The sequence below is a fragment of the Jaculus jaculus genome, chromosome X (genome assembly GCF_020740685.1).
Source record: "Jaculus jaculus isolate mJacJac1 chromosome X, mJacJac1.mat.Y.cur, whole genome shotgun sequence".
NCBI lineage: Eukaryota > Metazoa > Chordata > Mammalia > Rodentia > Dipodidae > Jaculus > Jaculus jaculus.
Genome location: NC_059125.1, coordinates 13,229,570 through 13,251,562, shown reverse-complemented (window position 1 = coordinate 13,251,562; position 21,993 = coordinate 13,229,570). Strand labels below are relative to the sequence as shown.

The window sequence follows — 21,993 nt, the reverse complement described above, 5'->3', positions numbered from 1 at the left end:
GATTACCCTGACAACGAATCTCTAATTATGGGTCTGTGAATGAGTATTTAGTTTAGGTTGTGATGGGAAAATCCACTGTAACTGTGGGTGGCAATATCCCATGGGGATGGCTAGGGTCCTTGATTGTAAAAAGAATAGAGAGTTGAGAGAGTAGCAGTATTGACTCTTAGCTTCCTGGCTACAGATCCTTTGTGCTCCACCTGCCATGCCTCCAAACTAAACTGTTCCTTCCTTACGTTGTTTCTGGTTCAGTATTTGGCCATAATGGCAAGGGAAATAACTAACACACTTATCTTTCATTGCCACTGAAAAGGAAAATAACTGAAAAAGATCAAAAGAAACAACATGTAAACATACTTTGGAATTTATAAAGACAAACACAATATGTATTTTTGGTGTACAATCCAAAGAACACAAGAAGGATGAAATCTGGGAATTTGGGCATGTTAAATACTGACAATGACTTTGTGATGGACAGGTTGCAAACAATTAGTGTATATGGCCTGGGTTAAACTCCTGGCTCTACCTCAAATGTGCTGTATGGCCTTGAAGAGTGCCCATTACCTCAAATATTTAGTGAAAATAACAAAACCTGCCTTGCAGAATGATTGTCAACATTAGAAATGATGAGAGTCAAGCAGCCTGATGCAGACTGGTGCAGTAGATAATAAATACTAATAACTGGAAGTTGGTATAGCTTTGACAACTGCAACCCAGATGGCTCTCAACATTCCCATGTAGGCCTGTGGGATGAAGGTACAGACCCTGGGTATTAGACTGTGTTACATGAGTTGACAAGGCCTGAGAGAAAGTGACTGTCAGACTTGTGAGACAGAATTCTATCCTGGGAGGTGGCACTGCCAACCTGGACTAGTGTCAAGATCTTACTTTAGAAACCTGCTCTGCAAAGTGTGGCACCTCAGAGTTCTCTGAGTCATGGCTGAGAGCAGTCAATCTATAGAGTCATCTCAGCTTCCTCAGAAATTATTCTGGGAACCTCAAGGATGGTGAGTTTAGACAGACACTCTGAGAATGTGCAACATGCATAGGAGGGAAGAGAAAAGCTGATTTTTATTTAGCAACAAAATGAACCAAATCCATCATTGGGACAAAGTCTCCTCTATGTATTCTGGGATTCTCTCCTGTGGGGATTTGAGGACAGGAATTAGTATTAGTAATTACTAATAATTAGTAAGGGTTTAATAGCAACAGAATGAAATACCACCATTTATGAAGCCATTATTGAGGGATATATATGGAATATCTCTCATATGTTGTCCTACTTAATCCTACCATGCCTAATTCAGATACCATCCTATGATTGAGCCTGTGACAGTGTCATATTTAAGGGTTCTATCACAGAAGAAGTGGACAAATTGATAAATGAGGTTGGTATGTTTTATATTTCTGACATCTTGGTTTTAAAGTATTTTAATTTTCACAGCCTTCACATTTTTATCTCTAAATGAAAGTTTTAATAACAAATTCCTAGACTACTTGGGAAAATACATGAGAAATATTGGGTATACAGAACTTTCCACAGTGCTACCTTACCAAAAAAAAAAAATGATATAAATGATTGCTTTTACTTTTAGTTTGAGAATATTTTTGGTTTTCCACATGTTGATACTGACCATCTTTCATTCCTGCATCAAAATCTTGTACATGGTAGTCTTCTGATGAAAAATGATGCAAACAGGCTAGAGAAATGGCTCAGCACTTAAGATACTTGCCTGCAAAGCCTGATGATCCAGGTTTGATTTATGAGTATGCATGTAAATCTAGATAAACATAGTAGTGCATGCATCTGGAGTTTCTTTGCAGTAGCTAGAGGCCCTGACACACCCATTCTCTCTTTCCCCTCTCTCTTTCCCCTTTCTCTCCCTCTCCCTGTCTCTCCCCCCTCCCTCTCTGCTTGTAAATAAATAAATAAAATATTTTTAAAACAAAATGGTGCAAGCAACTTAATCTCTTCCTGATTCTCTTCTCTCCTCTCCTCTCCTCTCCTCTCCTCTCCTCTCCTCTCCTCTCCTCTCCTCTCCTCTCCTCTCCTCTCCTCTCCTCTTCTCTTCTCTCTCTCTCTCTCTCTCTCTCTCTCTCTCTCTCTGGAAAAATCTGGGAAAACTTAAAGAAACTATTCCTGCACAGTGTTCTGAGGAACATTTGCTGGGAAAAAAAAATCTAGCAAAATATTTTAGTAAAAGGACTATTCTACTTCATTTTGTGCTGCTATAACAAAGAATCTGAGGCTGTATACTTTATAGAGAAATAACATTTAGCTGACTCACAATTCCTGTGATTGGAAGGTCTAGGCAGTATGGCACTGGCATCTTGGCAAGGGCCTCCCTGGATAAGTTACAATATGGTGGAGAAAAAGAAGGAAAGCCTAGTCATGTGCATGAAGCTAAATCCCCATGACCTAATTACCTTCCTCTAGTTCCCCAGCACCTCCATTCTACCACACCAGAAAACAAGCTTCTAGCACATGAAATTGGGTTGATATATTATATCCAAAACATAGAAACAGCTTTGGACAAAAAAAAAATCTTTAAATGATGTAGGGATCTCAACTGGAAGGGTAGGCAACTTTGAGTATCCAGGAGAAACCTATGCAATCTGAGGTCTGTTCCACTTTCTATATCTTCAAGGTGAGACTCCAGATAGGGGAAACAAGAGGTCCTCCTAGCCATATAGGAGATCCTCTGCTCCAACACCTGAGTCTCGGGTAGGAAAGGTTCGTGTCTGTCATGTTAATTTGTGTATCCACAGATTCTAGAACAGTCTGATGCTTAGTAGGGGTTTGTTACCTATTTGATGACTGAATTCCCAATGAGAGTGTCTCCTATTGGGAGAGAAACATTAAGAGAGTCAATTGGAATCAATGAAACATTAGAAATAATTAAGTATTTTGAGAAAGGAAGTGACTGACTCATTTCTAGATGGATGGAAGTGACAGAACTTAGGAGGGAGTTTGCAATTTCTTGGTAAAATTTTAGTTTCCCAGGTATAGATATTGAGTCTCTAGCCCAGGCTGGTATCAAGCTAAAGATGACTTTGAACTCTTATCCTCCTGCGTCCACTCCCTGAGTTTCAAGTCCTGGGATCATAGGTATGCACCACCACTCTTGGTGTATGTGGTCCTAGGGATCAAACCCAGGACCTTATGTATGCTATATAAACAGTCTACAAATTGAGTTATATTTCCAACCCTAAATGAATGAATCTAAAAACAATGCATATGTTATCACAAAAGACATACATTTCTTGTCATGTCTCACTTGGGCACTTATTTATAGTACCAAAAATAGGAATTTCATGTCACTCATTATAAATTGCAAGTGACTGACAGTCAACCTACCTTGTGTAATGCTCAGTTTAAAAGAACAGTCGCACATATGGTCATTTGCATGCCTATTCCCTTTGAGCCTGCAGCATCAGTGCCTGCCTGGGAACCAGGCATTTATAATTTCTTTGGTAGAATATTCTCTGTGCATGCTAAAGTTGAACAACACGATGATGAAAATGATGGCAGTATCCACCTCACCAAGAAGGGCAGGGTTCTATCAATAACACAAACATAGACTCTAGAAACCTGCTGGACAAGAATGAGAGCAGAGGTCATCCTCACAATCACTCCACCTCCTTCATGGCTATGAATTTCAGTAGCCAAAGTTTACAGAAGCAGATGAAGCTTATTAAAGCCTCTGCCCTTGCCAAGAAACACTTAACTTTAGCTATTCCTTGCTTCCTTGAATTATTTCTCTCCTCCTTCATTTCTTGCTCTTATCCATACCCACCCACAAAGAATTTTTTTGGCACTCTTCAAGGAAAAATAATGAAAAGAAAAAGAAGTGGAATTTATATAATACCTTCTTTCCAATATACTAAAAAGCAGTTCAACCATCTATAATTTGTTCTTACAACAATCCTCTGAACAGCCCTGTTATTATTACCATTTTTATTATTATTATTTCCATTTTTGCAGTCAAATCTCTTACTGCTGAGACTTTTAGCTAACACCTCATTTCTTGAACAATTTTAGCCCCTCAGCATAAGTACAAAAAAAAAAACACTTCAATTGCCTTCATCTATTTGTGATTTTAACATGTATTTCATTACAGTTTCTGGCCCTCTCCTTAATTTTATCATTTAAAAATAAATTAAATTTCTGTACGGTGAGTGCCTTCAGGATGGCAAGAACAGAAGGTGAAGTTAATGCTGAAAGAGAACAAAATCAAACACAAATATCTTCCAAACTAAAAGAGAAATGGAGAGCAACTGTCAAGGCAAATTGATTTGAATTGCATAAGAATGTGATTTAAAAAAATGACTTGGGATATGAATTATTCTTTCTAAGTGCTTCAGCTTGGCAGATGACATTACCTGTGTCTTTCTAATCTCTTCTCATCGTTCAGGCTCCAAATTTGTATTGGCTTCAAAATTTTTAACATCTCAGAAATGTTTCCAGCTCACTGAATTCCTATAGTCATGTCCCATTCCTCATGTCAAGGCCTCCCATGGGAATGAGCCACTTGCCAATCATTTCATTTTTTTTAATTTAATTACCTCAGCAATCAGTCCCGCCCTTGCCCCCTACTAAATTTTTCAGAGACAGATTTTATTCAACAGGACAGATGTTGAATCTTTTGTACCTCCCTCCAGTTACTTTCTTCCCCAAATTGCAGCCAGATGTTTTCTCATAACAAATAATGGCAACATCTTAATAGCTTAAAGAACTTTGTTCATTGTGGAAAGTATGTATGCTATGTAGCATTTCCATTTAAGCTATTTAAAAGCTTATAATTCAAGTACATTAATTATATTCACAGTATTATGCAACCATTACCACTATTTCTATAATTTCTTCATTACTCCTTACAGAAACTCTGTTTCTATTAAACAATGATTCTTCTTTCCCTCCTCTTCCAAGTACTTAGTAATCTCTAATCTAGTTTCTCTCTATGAATCTGTCTGTTTCAGATATTTCAGCAGAATTGTAACCCACAATCTCAGTGTACATTATCAGTGGTGTGGTCAGTCTAAATGTCCACAGGGATATCCAGGGCTCCGCTCTCTGACATGTTATCCTGTATCAGAGAGTTACATGGAATACAATTTGAAAGCCATTATTTTAATCTATGCTCATTCTTTTCCCGGATCACACAAAAAGGAAAGAAAAGGGAGGGAAAGAGGGATGGAAGGAGGGAAGAAGGAAGGAAGGAAGGAAGAATCCGAATTTGCTGATGTCATTTGTTCCCAAGTCAAATAGCAAATTAATTCTGTTGTAGAGAGGAGACAATATAAATAGTCTTCCTTATTCCTTTCTATATTCTGTAAACTTGCAGTGACTTTTCTGGTTAATGGAAATCACTTTTGCCTAAGTTTCCCTCCTATCTTCCATTTCAATTTGCACTTGATTAAGATACATCATACTAGTAAGTGGCATTTTTATTTGTTAGCCATGATGAAAGGAGGTTGACCTCCATAGTGAAAAAAGGAAGAAAAGAATGGAAAATTACATCCAATAAATACATGAGTATATATAGAAAAATATGAATGCATTTTCACTCCCAGATGCACCAATCTATATGTCTATGCATGCACACATAAATTAACATATGCACATCATTTTGTGAATCTCAAGTATATTGTAGAATATTAGGAGGTCATGAGCTAGAAGTCAAAACTCTATCCCTTAATAACTTAGTAACTAGGGAGCTTTGGACAAAGTCCTTAGCATCACCTCTGAGTTCATGGTACTCTAAATAATTATAGCTATAGGGTGATACAAATATGAGTGTTTAGGAAAATTAAAAGCTCCTTCTAAATATTAGCAACACCCATTAACTTGGAAGTATTACTGGTACCATAAAAATCCCATGCTGGGGCTGGAGAGATGGCTTTAGTGGTTAGGGCACTGGCCAGTCTAAAACAGTGTGAATTATCCTTTTACTTTTCCAAGTCTGTATGGCAAGCATGGACTATTATTAACTAAATATTAGAGCTTCATGGCTCCCAGTAATTTTCACATTGTTTGCACTAAGCTTGAGAGTGTTCAACAGGACATATTTACATCCTTTTTTAGCACCTTTCAGTCATCTGTCATTTCCTGTGGCTCAGAAAACTGAGCAGACTTTACCTGGGTACCTATACCTCAAGATCTCTTACAATACTGTGATCAATGTGTTAGCAAGGGCTGTGGTTTCAACTGAGCCTCAACTGGGAAGGAAATTAGTTCTAAACACCTGCGTGTGTGCAGAGGATTCCCTGCACACAGGATTGTTTCTTGTAGGCTTGGAACTAGGATCTTGATTTTTTTAAGGACTGTTGTCCAGGGCCTTCCTTGGTCTCTGGCCATGTCATCCTAAAAAGAGACAGCTCACAACATGATATTTGCTTCCTGTATGAGTAAATGAGCAAGAGTAGAAGAAGGAGTAGTCACATAGTAGGAATCCATAGATTTTTTTTTTTTATGACTTAACCTTGAATGTGACATCCTGTACCCTATGCCATATTGTTTGTTAAAAAAAAAAAAATCAGAAACTATTCTCTTTTTTTCACTCAAAACAAGGGGAATATGTACAGTCTCAACATGAGGTAGGATTGTTTGGAGCCATTGTTGTAGGCCCCTACCTCAAGGATGTTTCATTTATAGAATTTAATAAGCTGCACTCTTCAAAGTTGTGTGGTTTTCTAAATATACATTATTCTAAGAGTTTTGAATTATTGGACACTCAATTAACAGGACATCTTGATCACTCAAAAGAAACCTGGAGCCATTAGATAGACGTCACCTCATTAGAAATTCTTAAATAAACTTTGCTCTCCAAAAATAAAACCCTTACAAACTCCCTTTGCTTGTTAGGGAAACTGCAACATGGTAAAATGTTTGTCCTTCTCTGTTCATTATTACATTACATAGTTGTATTCATAACTTGTGTGAAAGCCCATGAACCCTGAAGACCTGTATTTTTTTTTCCAGTTACATTGGCACAAAGTCTAATGTTTCTTGTGTTGTGGAAGGGAAAAATCCTTGCATGATAGAATCAAAAATCTGGATTTGGCCAGGATGGTGGCATATACCTATAATTCCAGCACTTAGGAAACTGAAGCAGTAGGAAGGCCTTGAGTTCCAGGGCAAGAGAGTCTTTTAAAAAAGGGCTGAACAGATGGCTTAGTGGTTAAGGCATTTGCCTGTGAAGACAAAGTACCTAGGACCCATGCAAGCCAGATACACAAGGGGCACATGTATCTTGGAGTGCCTTTGCAGTGGCTAGAGGCCCTGGTGTGCCCATTCTCTCTTGCAAATAAATAAATAAAAGTAAATATTAAAAACATCTAAATAAAAAACAAAAGATGAATTATCAAACTGGGCTTTATGAAAAAAAAAAAAAAACTGTGCTCAGATTGTGAAAACAGGAAAGCCCGTGGAAGAAGAAGAACATAATTTTTAGCATTTAAATTCACACTTGAAGAATAAGAAGATGGCTCCTTAATAAAGTAATTGTCACATTTCCATGACAATTTGAGTTCAAATCCCCAGCACTCACACAATAAGCTGGTTGTGGTCACACATGCCTTGATTCTCAGTGCTGGAGAGGCAGAGACAGGAGGGTCCCTAGGGCTTGCTGGTTAGCTAGTCTAGCTGAATTGGTGAGCTCCAGATTCAGTGAGAGTCCCTCTCTCAAAAATTTAGATGAAGAGAAATTGGAAAATACACGTACCATTAACCTTAAACCTCCACACACATACACACATAGATGTGCACCCACACGCATGTATTTTTTTTTTAACTAAAATGAAGTTACTCTCTAGTGATGAAGAATGTAAAAAGGGCTAGGAATGAGTCTTCTTTGAATAAACATCAGAACTGTTGCAAAAATATGCTAAACAGAGCCAGCCTCTTTTCAGTCACTTCTTTTGTTTAGGGACCTGAAACCAGTATGGGGAACTTGCAAAGAGGTAGGAAGGAATGGAGTTAACTAGGAAAATAATGCCAATGTTTGGGAAATGTTTGTAAAGTTGATGTAAATTCTAATACACTCTATTTCTCTTTATAAAAGGAGCTTATTGGGCTGGAGAGATGGCTTAGCGGTTACGCGCTTGCCTGTAAAGCCTAAGGACCCTGGTTCAAGGCTCAATTCTCCAGGACCCACGTTAGCCAGATGCACAGGGGGCACACACGTCTAGAGTTCTTTAGCAGTGGCTGGAAGCCCTGGCGCACCCATTCTCCCTCTCTCTCTCTCTCTCTCTCTCTCTCTCTCTCTCTCTCTCTCTCTCTCTCTGTCTCTTTCTCTCTCTGTCACTCTCAAATAAATAAATAAAAATGAAAAAAAAATAAAAAATAAAAGGAGCTTACTGATTCTTTCTTAGTAACCACTCCATTTTTCTCCATTGCATATTCTAAGCTATGGTCACACAATAAGGTGATCTAGTTTCACCTGGCATATATCTTTATCCATGGCAAAGCCTTTCTGGAAGCAATCCACTGTAATTTTTTAAGTATTTTTTGTGTGGTTTTAGTTTATCCCTGCTAGTTCCTTCCAACCTTGTTTATGAGAAGGGCTATTAAGAGTCAAGATTCATTTACAAGGCCTTCTAAGGGGTCTTTGGCTTCATGATTTGGAAGTTACTTATAGGTATTGGTTACTTTGCTTATTGCTGTGAGAAAATAACTGATAAGAAGAAGTTTAAGGGAGTGAAGGGTTTCTTTTAGCTCATAGTTATGAAGATACATTGTAAGGAAGGCATGGCAACAAACATGGAATCCTGACTAGTCACATTGCATACACTGTCAGGAAACAGACTGAGTGAATATGAAGTGAAGCTAGACTACAAAACCTCAAGGACTGCTCTCATAAACCCACTTTCTCCAGCCAGCCTCTACCTCCTAAAGGTTCAAACTGGTACAATAGCCTAAAACCCAACACTCACAAATGCCTCATTTTTCCACATCATCATTTTTATACAAGTCAACCTTACAGAAATATTTACGTTTTTATCAGTTGTAGGGACTTTTGCCCAATTAACATTACAATTTTCCCAAAATGTCAAAGACAAAAATCATTCTTAGCTTCCAGGAAAAAAGTGAGCAAAAAAAAAATAATAATTATATAATTAATATACAAAAATGTATTCTGTTTTAAAAGTGGCATTGGTCTCCAAATAAATCTTTAAGACAGGTAAATCCCACATTTTCAAGTAGGAAGTTCAAGTTGATAAGATTTTCTTGTAGACAATAGCCTCCCAGCAGTCTCCATTTTTGGAATATTGCTCTCTGAACATGAACATGTTCAGGTTTGTTAAATATTTACTTCCTTGCTTTGTTCCCTTGGAATGAAGTAGATCTTTTCTTTGACTTCCCTCATATCATCAAGTGTGCTGTGTTATAGATAGTTTATAGGTATCTGTGTTTATCCTTGATTTTGTTCACCACATGTTCACGTATCTGTGTTCAACCTTGTCCTAAAATTATTACATGTAAAATTCTAGAAATTAACAATTTATAAGAGTGAAACTGTGTGCTGTCCTAAGCAGTTTGATAAAATCTTGAGCTGCTCTGCCCACATCCCATGTGGAATGTGAATCATCTCTTTGACCCTCATATGTATACTGTACAAGCCACCTTCCCCATTAGTCATTTAGTAGTTTTCTTGGTTATCAGATCAACTGCCAAGGTACCATAGTACTCATGCTCATGTAGTATATAGAGTTCAATAATATCCCTGTCCCCTATGGGTAAAAAGAAGACGTCTCACTATATTTTTCATTTACTTCTCATTAAATGTCTTACCTCCATAGAAGGTGAAATCTGCCCTGTGCTGTTTTATTTGTGATATAGTTTGGGGATTTCCAGTTTGGGCCTTATTAGCATTTTATGTTAAAATTTTGTTGTGGGGACTTTAGGATGTTTAGAAGCCCAAATGGCCTCCAAATTGTGACAACTATGCATATGGTCAGACATTTCCAAATGTTTTCCCCACACTGTGCTGTAAAGTCATTTGCCATTCAGAATCCGTGCTGTTCCCCAAAAGCCTGACCTGGGGTAAGAAGTATTCACTAAATATGTGTTAAGGGAAAGAGCAGAATAAGAGCCATTTGGTGCTATACATGTGGATAATTTAACTTTGACCTCAATAACCTTTGTTCTCTTTAAAAAAAAATCTTAAGAATAAGTCCCATTTTCATTTATTGAAGTAGTTCAAAGGCCAAAGACAATGTTCATTCTGCAGAAATATCAACGTAATGTACAAAACATCAGATCAAACTACAAAACAGATATCACATGCAAATAAAGCTATTTTAGCTGCAATTTCCAGATTCCGTGTCCTGAATATGAAAGTTAATTTCAAGAGTTTAAAAATACAGGGGCTGGAGAGTTAGCTCAGCAGTTAAGGTACTAAACTAGTCTGCCAAGCCTAATGACACAGGTTTGATACACCAATACCCTGTAAAGCCAGATGCACAAAGTGGCACATGCATCTGGAGTTCATTTACAGTGTCTAGAGGTCCTGGTGCACCCATTCTCCTTGCTCTATTCCTGCTTGCAAATAAGTAAGTAAACAATAAAAATATAGTAAAGTAAAGGGTTTAAAAGTATATAATTTCATCTAAATGTTAATTTTAATAATTATTAATCTTGACAGCATAATATGTTTCACAAAGAAAATGACTGTCTAAAATATTTTCAAGTAAAATGTATATTAGACACTGCAAGTAAATTGAGTTTCTCTTGATTTTTTGAAAGGCACTGATTGTAGGTAAGCCACCTAGTTTGAAACTTAAAATTTTAGCATACTTTGTTTATTTTTATAATTCTGATATATACCCCCAATGTTGTATAAATGTGCCTTATAAATTATTCTTTGTAGTAAAGCTGTTTCAGGTCAAGATACTAATTGAGTCCTGTCCACTTCTCTAATTTCGTTTTTTTTTTTCCTTCCACCCAACATCTAAAAGTCCATAATTAATGCTATAATTGTGCTAACCTATTCACAGCCATAAAAGCATAGTAAAAAGTATAGTCTATACTTCATCATGCTTACATAAGATGATATCAGTTGTTCTGTTTGGTGATTTGGCTTGTTTTGTTTTGTTTTGTTTGTTTGTTTTGTTCTGGTGTAGATCATAATTACAATATATGAGGGAGCCACTAGCTTAGAAATTTTTCCTTGCTTGGTAATAGAGACATGTTTCCTTTTACAACCATTTCATCCCTTTGAATTCCTATGGCTTTAAATGAATGTTTTCATATTCTGAACAGAAAATGATTTATGAATATCTATTACTGTCTACCAAATGTACACAGTGACTTAATAACGTCATTTATTATCCCTCCTGGTTCTGTGGGTTGGTTATTCTCATTCTGATGGTTCTCAATGGGGTCTCTTATGTGTACTTAAATGGCACTCAAGCCATCTGAAGGCTTGACAACCATGAGTTGAGTGGCTTGTCACTCTCATGTTGCTGCCTGGCCTTGGAGTGCTGACTTAGTTGGGACTTATCAGGTATCTCTCCTTCCCTTTGCGCTGATTTACATGGCTACTTTCCTCATAGCATGGGGCTCATGGGGCTGTTGGAATATGTACATAGCAACTGGCTTCCCCCACATTCAGCATTCCAAGATAGTCATGTGAACACTGCAAAATTTCTAAAAGTCTCCTGCCCAAGGCCCAGAAGTCATATAGTGTCATATCTACAAGACTGTATTTGCCAAATGCAAGTCATGATTCATGGGAAGAGACTACAGGAATATGTGAATACTAGAATGAGTAACTAATTGCTTCCTGTATATGAAATCTTTGTATCACTCTTGGCCAAAATAAATAATACAGTTACCTACTTTTTCAGAATGAATTCCTCAACCTATTGTTTAATAAAGATTTTTGCTTCAATTTTGCTTAAAAGAAAAGTAAATATTTCTACTTACTTCCTCCTTTAGTTATGAAACTGGTGGAATTTTTTTTTTCCATTGATAGTATGACCACTCACTCCACAATGTAAGTGGTAAGATATTGTCTGTAAAATTGGTAGAAATCATGCCCATTCCATTGCACAGGAGGATACTTTAATCCATCTTTTGTCTTCATGTATTGCCCTGATGACTGTGGTGGCTTCATTTTGTCTTTTATTCCTCCCCTTAAACGTCACTGAGAATGACAAATAATCCCATTGCTTTTCTTTTCCAATATCAATGTAGAGGCCAGCTGCAGCAGCAATGGGAGGAATTAATGCTTCATCTAATCCCAGGCTGGATCACAGCCAGCACAGACTGACCTCTCCTAAATGCTTGGTCATTTTCTGGGTATTGCCATTCTTTCCAATAACGGCTTTGGTACCTGCTTGAATTGATATTGTAATTATCCACTAGATCAATTATGAGCACTGCAGAGGTCAGCTAGATGGAGCCTTAAACTCCATTCCAAATGTAGTCCTGTGGTGACTTTTCTGAAACTGGAGGGTCACACTACTTCCGCCAGCTCTGTGTGTGATTGACTAGGCTGGTACCATGTTATGACTGGTTATCAGGTCAGAAAAATGTTCATATTTATTTCACATTCCCAGGTCAAATAAAGAGAGAAAATAGAAAGCAAGCACATGGTTCTATCACAAAATACCCTAGAATTGAGTACAGGCCCTTCTGAGCAGTCATTAAATAAATGCTATTAGTTGGTTCTTATTTCCATCAACAATGGCTGCCCACTAGCTGAAAGGTGACAGGTATGCACTAGTTTGCAGAAAAAGTTTTTTTTTTTTCTTTTTCTAATCTTTTTGAAGAAATATAAAGGGTGAGAAGAAAGCATGTTATTTGCATGTGTACTTACCTTAGGGTGAGTTCAAAGACTCCTTCCCTGTGCTTTACCACATTGCTTTCCAAAGAACATTGCATACCAAACTTTTGAATGCTTTTAGAATGCAGTTCTATAGTTTAGAAAATATTTTCATTTGTAGTCTCAAATTTCCTCTTCATTATGTCCTAACCTTTCAGCCTCCACAGATTGATAATTTCTACTTTAAAGCCCTATAGTTTACTTGTTTTGATTTAATGGTTTTAAAATAAGACTCTTGCCTTTTGGCACATAATATCTTCCTGCATGTTTCTGTTATTTGATTTTTATTTTGTTGCATTACTCCAATTTCTGAGGAAACCTCAGTACTTTTATAACAGTTAAATTTATACTACTGCCCAAGTTATATCAAGGGAACTAATTAGTTGGTCTAGAAGGAAAATATATGACCACACATGCTCATATGATTACATAATGAAGAACTAAAATGGTATGACTATAAAATTGGAAAGACAGACAGCTCAAGAAAAGTGCCAAACTATGATGTTTTACGTAAATGAGGGCCCCAGTCTTCCTTCACTGTGAAAAGTGATTTTAGGGTTACAGTTATAGATCACTGGCATGGCTGCTCTAGGAGCTAGTCTCAATTCCCAGGTTTGGGGGGCTGGTTTTGATTTAACACAGAAAACTGTATCTCATTGTAATCTGAGGTTCTTCATGTGGCTTGCTTGTATCAATGAACTGTATCCAGTGAAACTATGCAAGGAATATGATACCTAACCATGCCCTGAACCCACTCATGCTGAGTATCCTAAAGATGCCCTAGCAAAACACCATTAAAAGGTGATGAGAGATTTAAAAAAAAAAAGGAAGTTAAGGTAAGTTTTGCAATGATAGTCTAGGTTAGGTTAGACTATAATGTACCCTGCAGGTAAGCCAGACAATTTGGGGATTATTTTTTTTTAAATAAACTCATTTTAAAAACTAGTGCTGAAATTTGGAGTTACTCCTTTCATCAAATGTAGAAAATTTAGCCAGGCATGGTGGTGCATGCCTTTAACCCCAGCATTCGGGAGGCAGAGGCAGGAGGATCGCCGTGAGTTCAAGGCCACCTTGAGACTACATAGTGAATTCCAGGTCAGCTTGGGCTAGACTGAAACCCCACCTTGTAAAACCAAAAACAAAAAAAGTAGAAAATTTACTTGGAAGTTATTATGAAATACTTCTCTAAATATGCTTCTGCCTGGATTTTTTTAAGCCTATAGCTATTTTGAACCTTCCTAAAAAGAAGTTATCTGCTTGCATGAGTATAGCATCTTCTAGTCCTGATTTTATCTTTCTGTTGAAGTTATTTTAAAATGACTTAAGTCTGTTTTCTTCCTTCTAGGATCTTAGGATTAAGAATTCTAAGGGATGTAAAACATGGTGGAGTTAAATTTTCTCAGTTGGACAATGATAATTAAATAATGACTAAATGAGGGAAAGTACGTCCCCAGACTTGATGACAAATATAATTTTGGAATATTTAGTCTTGATTCAGATAACTTCATTTTTCAATGTAAAAGTAAAATCAGCCTGGGTTATGTTTCAGGCAATTTGTGGAGCATTATAATAGATACAAAGACTTTAGATATAATAGGTATATCTTGATAAATGCCTCCCAGTTTAAAATGAATAAGGTGTACTAGGCAATGCTTTTACCTGTTGGCAGAAAAAAATTGTATAAGATGAAGTTACAGATAAACTACTTTTGAGATACTTTGATTTATTCTTAAAAATATTTTTATGTGTCTATGTGAGAGAGAAAGAGAGAGTAAACACTCATGGCAGGGCCTGTTGCCTTTGAAAATGAACTCCAGATGCATGTGCCCATAACTTTATGCATCTGGCATTATGTGGGTAATTGACCCCATGCTGAAAGGCTTTGCAAGCAAGAACCTTGTACTGATGAACCATCTCTTCAGCCCTAAGGATTTGTTGTTGATGTTTTCTCAAGGTAGGGTCTCACTCTAGCCCAATCCAACCTGGAACTCACTCTGTGACCCCAGGCTGGCCTCAAACACACAGTGATCCTCTGACCTTAACTTCCCAAATGCTGGGATTACAGGTGTGCACCATCAAGCCCAGTTCTTGAGATGCTTTTAGATTACTTAGTTACAATCTCTCTCTGTTAGCATGACAGGCAGAGTATAAGACAGATCCAGACTCCTTTGTCAGATTCACAGCTTTGTATACTTCTCTGTTTTAGTTTGGCTGAGACTGTGACTTGCTTTCAGATGACATAACATGTTAAAGGTGATGGCATTTCCACAATTCTATTTTATAAGATTGTAACTCAGATCATGCACTCTTTTGCCAGCTTTGATGAAGCAAATGACCCTGTCAGATAGACTCACATGGCAAGGAACAGAGAGTGGTCCTAAGCAAACTATCAAGTAAAAAAGGTCCTCCATCCAATTAAAAAGGAAATTAACCAAAAAATCATGGGGTGAGCTTGGAAGGGGATGTTTCACAGTCAAGAGCCCAGGTGAAACCCCAGCCCTAGTATCATGGGAGAACTTGAAAAGGATGACTAAGCAAAGCCACTGTTGTATTTCTGACCCACATAAATTGAGATAATAAGTGGGTATTGTTTGAAATTACTTACTTTGAGATAATTTGTCGTGTCACACTCAGTAATAAAGTTGGCATCTGTGGCAGTTACAATGTCCTCCTCCTCATCTGCCATCTATGACTGCTGATGAGTTTAAGACAATTATGGGAGTCATCATTTAGACCCATGTAGTCACAAGGTTCTTTATCAATGAACAAGAAAGACAAGAGTGTCAGGAGTTATTTGAAGATGCTAGTCTACTGAGTCTACTGTCTGTGAGGGTGGAACACATCTACTAAGGAACTCAGACAGACACTAACAGTCAACAAAAGGCTTCATGGATCTGAGGACATGACTCAGTGGTAAAGTACTTGCCTTGAAATCATAAAGACCTGAGTATGACATTCAGGACCCACCTAAAAATGCTGGAATGGTGGCAAACTCCTGTGATCCTAGCACTGGGGAGGTGGAGATAGGAATACCCCCTAGGTCTTTCTGGATGGCTACTTTGGCCTAATAGATGAGCTTCAAACCAATGAAAGACCCTGTATATAGAAGAGGTGGAAAGTGCTCCTGAAAATAATACCTGAGGCTGTTCTCTGGCCTCCACATTCACATGTGTGTATGTGTACATGTACACCCACATGTGAATATGCACATGCACACATCACACAAAAAGACAAAAGTCTCTGGAATGAATGCAGCCCAGTGGATTTATTGATTTTGCCCAATGAAACCCTGTTCAGAATTCTGACCTCCACAGGTCTAAGATAGATTTGTGGGTATTTAGAATATTTTATTTATTTATTTAAGAAAGAGAGGATGTGTGTGTGGATGTGTGTGTGTGTGTGTGAGTAGGAGTGAGTGCCATGCTTTCTTGCTGCTTCAAATGTACTCCAGATGTATGTGCCACTTTGTGTATCTGGTTTCCCTAGTACTGCGGAATTGACCCTAGGCTGTCAGGCTTTTCAAGCAAGCATCTTTAAACACTGATCCATCTCTGCAGCCTGGTTAGTGTTTTGTTAATCCACTAAGTTTATCATAATTTGTTACAGCAACAAGTAAGAAGCTAAAACAATGCCTATACTTACTGGCATTTACAATGAGTAAGTAACAAGAGTCCTTTCCTAGGGGTCATCTGTTCTGAGATAATCTACTAGTAGCAGAATAGCTACTAGTAGATTAGTAGAATAGATCTCTCTAGCCCTCACAAATTATTTGGTCTATGAGCTGTATCACATTTATCTGCACTAGAACTATGAATAACAGCTCTCTTTTCCTGAGTGAACCAATAAATATGGTATGACTAAACACAGAGAGAAAAACAGCCGTGCCTGACAGTCTATGGCCCATCTCCTTCTTGCCCAGTCTGTCCATCATTTTATGATCTACTCTTATTTTTAGCCATCATTAATGTGCTCCTATTTTTAGTGCTTCTCCTCAGGGTTCAAATCTTTTTAATCAAGAATTATTTGAAGCCTGGCATGGTGGCACATACCTTCACTTCCAGCACTCAGCATACAGAGGTAGAAGGATCGCCATGAGTTCCAGGCCACCCTGAGACTACAAAGTGAATTCCAGTTCAGCCTGGAATAGAGCGAGAACCTACCTTGAACACCCCAAAACATGTTTAAATTCAAAGAAAATGCTCTATGAATGACTGAATAAATATAAAGATATCTGGAAGAAGTGTGGAAGCAGGTCTCAGAAGGTGTAATCATAAGTCAACCATTTTCCCTTCTTCTATTTTTCAATCTTAATGGCTTCTCACAGCCAGTTCTAGCTCCCAAGAAAATTTCAGGAAGAACTTCTAAATGAAAAATTCTCCAGTTACGCACACAATTGTGATCACATTGTCATAATATGTAATTAGAATGTTGATTTGTCATATCACAAACTTATCACAAGATTGTTACTCCTATTTCAGACCCGGGAAGCCTGTTGTGGGTCAGGGAGCATCATCAGTGTAGGCTAATGTTCTTTTCTAGCTTTAGCTATTTACAGGTTGTAGTGGGGCTGCCCAGGTTAGTGAGCTAAAATGAAAGACTATGCTCACTTGATTGGCACTAGTATAATCTAGTTTTGATGTCTTCTATCCATGGAAGAAAATGATGGTTGAGTCTTCCTCAGGGTGATTCTGTGGATTCCTGGAAGATTTCTATGTTCAGTGGTTTCAATTACAGCCTTCTTGAGTCAGGCAGAACCTATGAGTTGGCTATGTCCCACATGTCCTTGGCTTCTGCATCTGTCTGCTAAGGCCTGGAAACAGCTCAGTTGATCGAGTAATCAAAAGGCCTTTGTGTAATGATCTGAAGTCAAAATTTCCACTGTGCCTTCCATGCCTTGCCCAGAAGCCACACTCTTTTGATGTGCCTCAGTGGGGATGTAGCCTCTGCTTTGGGTGTGTGCTGCTTCTGCTACCCTCTCCCAATTTCCCTTTGAGGGGTTTTAAGCCATGAAGCAGATCTCAAGGAGAGTAAGGGGTTAAAACTCCAAAATCTGGTCTTCAATACCTCTTGCAAATGTCTCAGAGCACCCTTCTTTTACCTGTGGATATGAATGGCATCTGCTGGCATGGGGCCCTGTCAAAACTGTCTGAATTCATCTTGGTGTACTGTGCCATAGAAACATGTATGGGTATGGCATTTTATTTTTCTCCCTGAGATTGTGTTAAGAATTCTAAGTGATCCAAAGCACAGCAGAATGAATTTTTCTTGTCTGTCAGGTGATGATCAAGTACTTATAGATAAGAGAAACAGAAGTCAGTACTCTTCCCCGGAATGATGATAGATAACGTGCAGACACATTTACATCAATTATTTTATTTCTGATGTAACAGTGAGCTACCAACTCTTGGAAATAAAGAAGACAGCATTTTTCAAGGACTTTTGGCACTCTCTCTCTCTTTCCTAGCTCGTAATCTCTGTGTCACCTCCTTCAGATTCTGAAGAAAAGAAATCTGATTGGCTTTTTTCAACATTCAAATACAATGAACCAGTCCCAGAGGTGGGACTCCCAGACGCCACTACCTACTCCTAAGGACTCTGGAAAAAAGTTGGTACAGACTGATCCAGGCAGGTTGAACATATTTCCTAATATGGCTGCCACACTCACCAATTTGTTTTTCTTTATCTATTATTTTATTAATTTATTAGAGAAAGAGAGAGGGAGAGAGAGAGAGACTGGGTGCACCAGAGCCTCTAGCCACTGCAAACGAACTCCAAAAATATGCACCACCATGTGCATCTGGTTTACGTGGGAGGTGGAGAATTGAACTAGGGTCCTTAGGCTTTGCAGGCAAATGCCTTAACCGCTAAGCAATCTCTCTAGCCCTCACAAATACTTTGGTCTATTAGCTATATCATATTTATCTGCTGAATTCTTATTTACTGAGGAATGAGAACAACGCTACAGTGCTTTCTTTCTGCTTGTGTGGCTCTCTGCATGTTTGTCTAGTATTTGCTATCCATGGACACCCAGGGTTCCTCCAGTGCTTCACACACCCCAACATCATGCTGTGGGGAACATCATAATCCACAATTCCTTTAGTGCAAGTGGCAGAATTCCTTTGTGAAATAAAGCCAGAACGGACTAGCTGGGTCATATGGTTTTGGTACTGAACTTGATTTAATGCTGTCTGATTGTTCCTCCTGACACCACCAAAAATGCACAATCTTTATCTTTCCCACTGAAACATCACTTAATTACACTGTTCCTTTACTGAATACAGTTACTGGGCACTCTGCCAGCCTGGACAACTGAAAAATGATGGGAATTGTTGGGCTGCTGACAGCATCATCCTAAGTGTCCTGTATCTTTTACTCTTCCTTTCCCTGCATCACTAATTCCTTACCCCCCACTCCACTGCTACCTCAAGGGCCACATTCATCTACAAGAAGTCAGTAAGCAGATCATGGTGCAGCCAGCCAGGGTGAATGGGCTAAGCCATACACTCATTAGTGAGGGAAACGCGATTTGCAGTGGTTTCCCCAAGGGAATTGAATTGCAACATATCTCCTTTGCCTACCTCATTTGAGCAATAAATCATAAAAGCAGGTAATTCATTATAGCCTAAAGTAGAAAAAAATGTTAGCTCTTCTTCAGAAAAATGGCAACTGACTTACTTATGATTCAAAAGGAATGAAGAAAGGGAGAAAGAAAATATTATAGCCTCTAATAGGATTTTTCCTCCAGGGTTTGAGTCATTTGAAAGGTTTGAGTTACATAGAGGAAATTAAATAACCCATTATATTCCATTGTTCCCTATTGTGAGCAGCATTTCCCAATTGGTGCCTGTCAGCAATACTTATCAGCTCTGGGTTCTGGGCATTGGGCTCACTAGGCCACGCGGTGCAAGACACAATGTTAGCTGCTATGCTGTTTTTACATAAGCAACTTCTCTGAAAGCATTTTCCTTTCATGATGCTTTCCCTGAGAAGATAATCATTTTCTATGAACTAATAGAATATTTTCAAGTTTGTCCCCTTGCAGAAAATGACAGAACTCTTCAGGCAGCAAGGCAAAGCAGGCTCAAGGAAAATCAATTTTGAGAGCAACAAAAAGTATATTGATTGACTTGATGCTTCTAAAATCATTCTTTCTTCCTCAACTTTGCTTCTTGGGCCCTTCTGCTCAGCCACACAGGTGGTTGCTCTCAGGAAACACTTGGTGTGGATTTTCTCTGTGGTCTGAAAGCCCTCTTCTGGGCTGTTTGTTTTGCTCTGCTCTAGGAGCCCAAGGAACGTTCACCAACACATCACACACATTTGCTCTTGAAAGAAGACTGTCATTATTTCAGTCTGTGCTCTGTTTATTTTGTAAATATGTTTGTTTTTCTCTCTTACAGAAGCTGCAAAGAATCGATACTGCTCACTGTCATTCAGCCTTACCCAGTAAGTGTTCTGTTAGCAAAACTGCCATTGAATGTTCCAGAGCTTCGAGTCTCCTCCCTCCACTGCAGGAAAGCCACCAGGAAGAATAGCAGTGGGGGAAAGAAAGCAAGTGCTAACAATATCAGCTTAAAATTTTTCATTATTTCACTGTGTTCTCCATGCTACCAAAACTATTCACTGGGGAGAAAAGAAAGCAACACACTCCTGAAATATCTTGAAAGCCAATCAGCTATTCAACTCTGTGAAACTGTCACATGTGAACATGCCATAGGACTCAGGACATCCTTGTTCTCCAGATTTAGAACCACATGTCTCAGAAATGTCTAGTAGATAGGGAGGTTTTTATTTTTGTCCCCTTATCTAATTAATTTGATGGGAAACTGGATAACTCAGACTGCTTCAAAGGTGCTATAAGAGGAATGTGGTCATCAGAATTTGATTTTCATCACTTGACATGGAAGGTTGGAAACTGTTGAAAATGACACTGCACTCAGTTCTATTGCAGTTTTTGATGTGCATACGTGTGTAGTATGTGTATCCATGTTTATATGTGGGCTCATGTGTGTGACTATGTGTTGGAAACCAGAGGCTGATGTATGTTTTCCTCAGTCACTCTTCCCCTCATTTTTTTTAAATTTGAGACAGAATCTCTCAGTAAGCCTGAAGCTCACTGACTTGAGCATCAGGGATCCTCCTGTCTCTGCTTCCTTGGCACTTGGATTACAGATGTGCATGCACCACCATGCCTAACTTTTATGTTAAGGCTGGAGATTCAAATTCAGAACCTTATGCTTGTGGGGCAAGCACTTTATCCAAGGAGCCATCTCCCCAACCACATGATTTTTTAAAAAAAAAATTGTTTATTTTTATTTATTTATTTGAGAGCAACAGGCAGAGAGAGAAAGAGGCAGATAAAGAGAGAGAGAGGGGTGGGGGGAGAGAATGGGCGCACCAGGGCCTCCAGCTACTGCAAACAACTCCAGATGTGTGTGCCCCCTTGTGTATCTGGCTTAACGTGGGTCCTGGGCTTCACAGGCAAGCGCCTAACTGCTAAGCCATCTCTCCAGCCCTATGATTATTTTAAAAAGAACTTTGCAATGATATAACTTTCATGGCCTGAAATTTATCCACTTTAATTGTACAACTCAATGGTCTTTACGAAAGTTGGTAAAGTATGCAACTCTCAACGCAATCCACTTGCAGAATGTTTCTACCCTCCCCCTAGTGCAATCCCTATTCCCACTTTAAATTGATTCTTGTTACATTCTTCAGTCCTAGGCAACCACTAAGTTCCTTTCTATTTATATAGACTTGGTGTTACTTATGAATTCCATACATAGTTAGTTGAACAACAACAACAACAAAAACTACAAAGGAAAATTTCTTTAGCGTTGTAATCAAACCATTACCATTAATGAGTGCTTTTCTGGGGCTTTGTATACAGAGACAGAGATCTAACTGGTGTGAAGTGTCTCTCTGTTCTTCCTGATAGCACTGAGCACTTAGGCACTTAGGCATCAACTATAAGATCCTAGTATTCATCAGTCTCCACCATTTAACCAAAATCTTCATTTCCCTTGTCCCAGAACTTTCCAAGTACAGTGCACAGGCATTTTAGTGAGGAAAAAGCTGTATTTAGAATTATAGCACTCCTGATGTAACTGCATAAACTCAGTGTGACACTGACTCTTTCTGACAAAACACATTTTCAATTTGGGGC

The 21,993-nt window shown here is 38.4% G+C and overlaps 1 protein-coding gene across 6 annotated transcripts in view; it reads left to right on the top strand.

Annotated features, from left to right (window-relative positions):
- The window catches only part of Frmpd4 (FERM and PDZ domain containing 4), a 680,790-nt gene that overhangs the window by 606,686 nt on the left and 52,111 nt on the right, over positions 1-21,993 (top strand). For all 6 annotated transcript variants that reach the window (XM_045140765.1, XM_045140764.1, XM_045140766.1 and 3 more), the window contains one exon: positions 20,228-20,273. In XM_045140765.1, the coding sequence (XP_044996700.1) occupies positions 20,228-20,273 (46 nt within the window). The remainder of the gene's footprint in view (positions 1-20,227; positions 20,274-21,993) is intronic.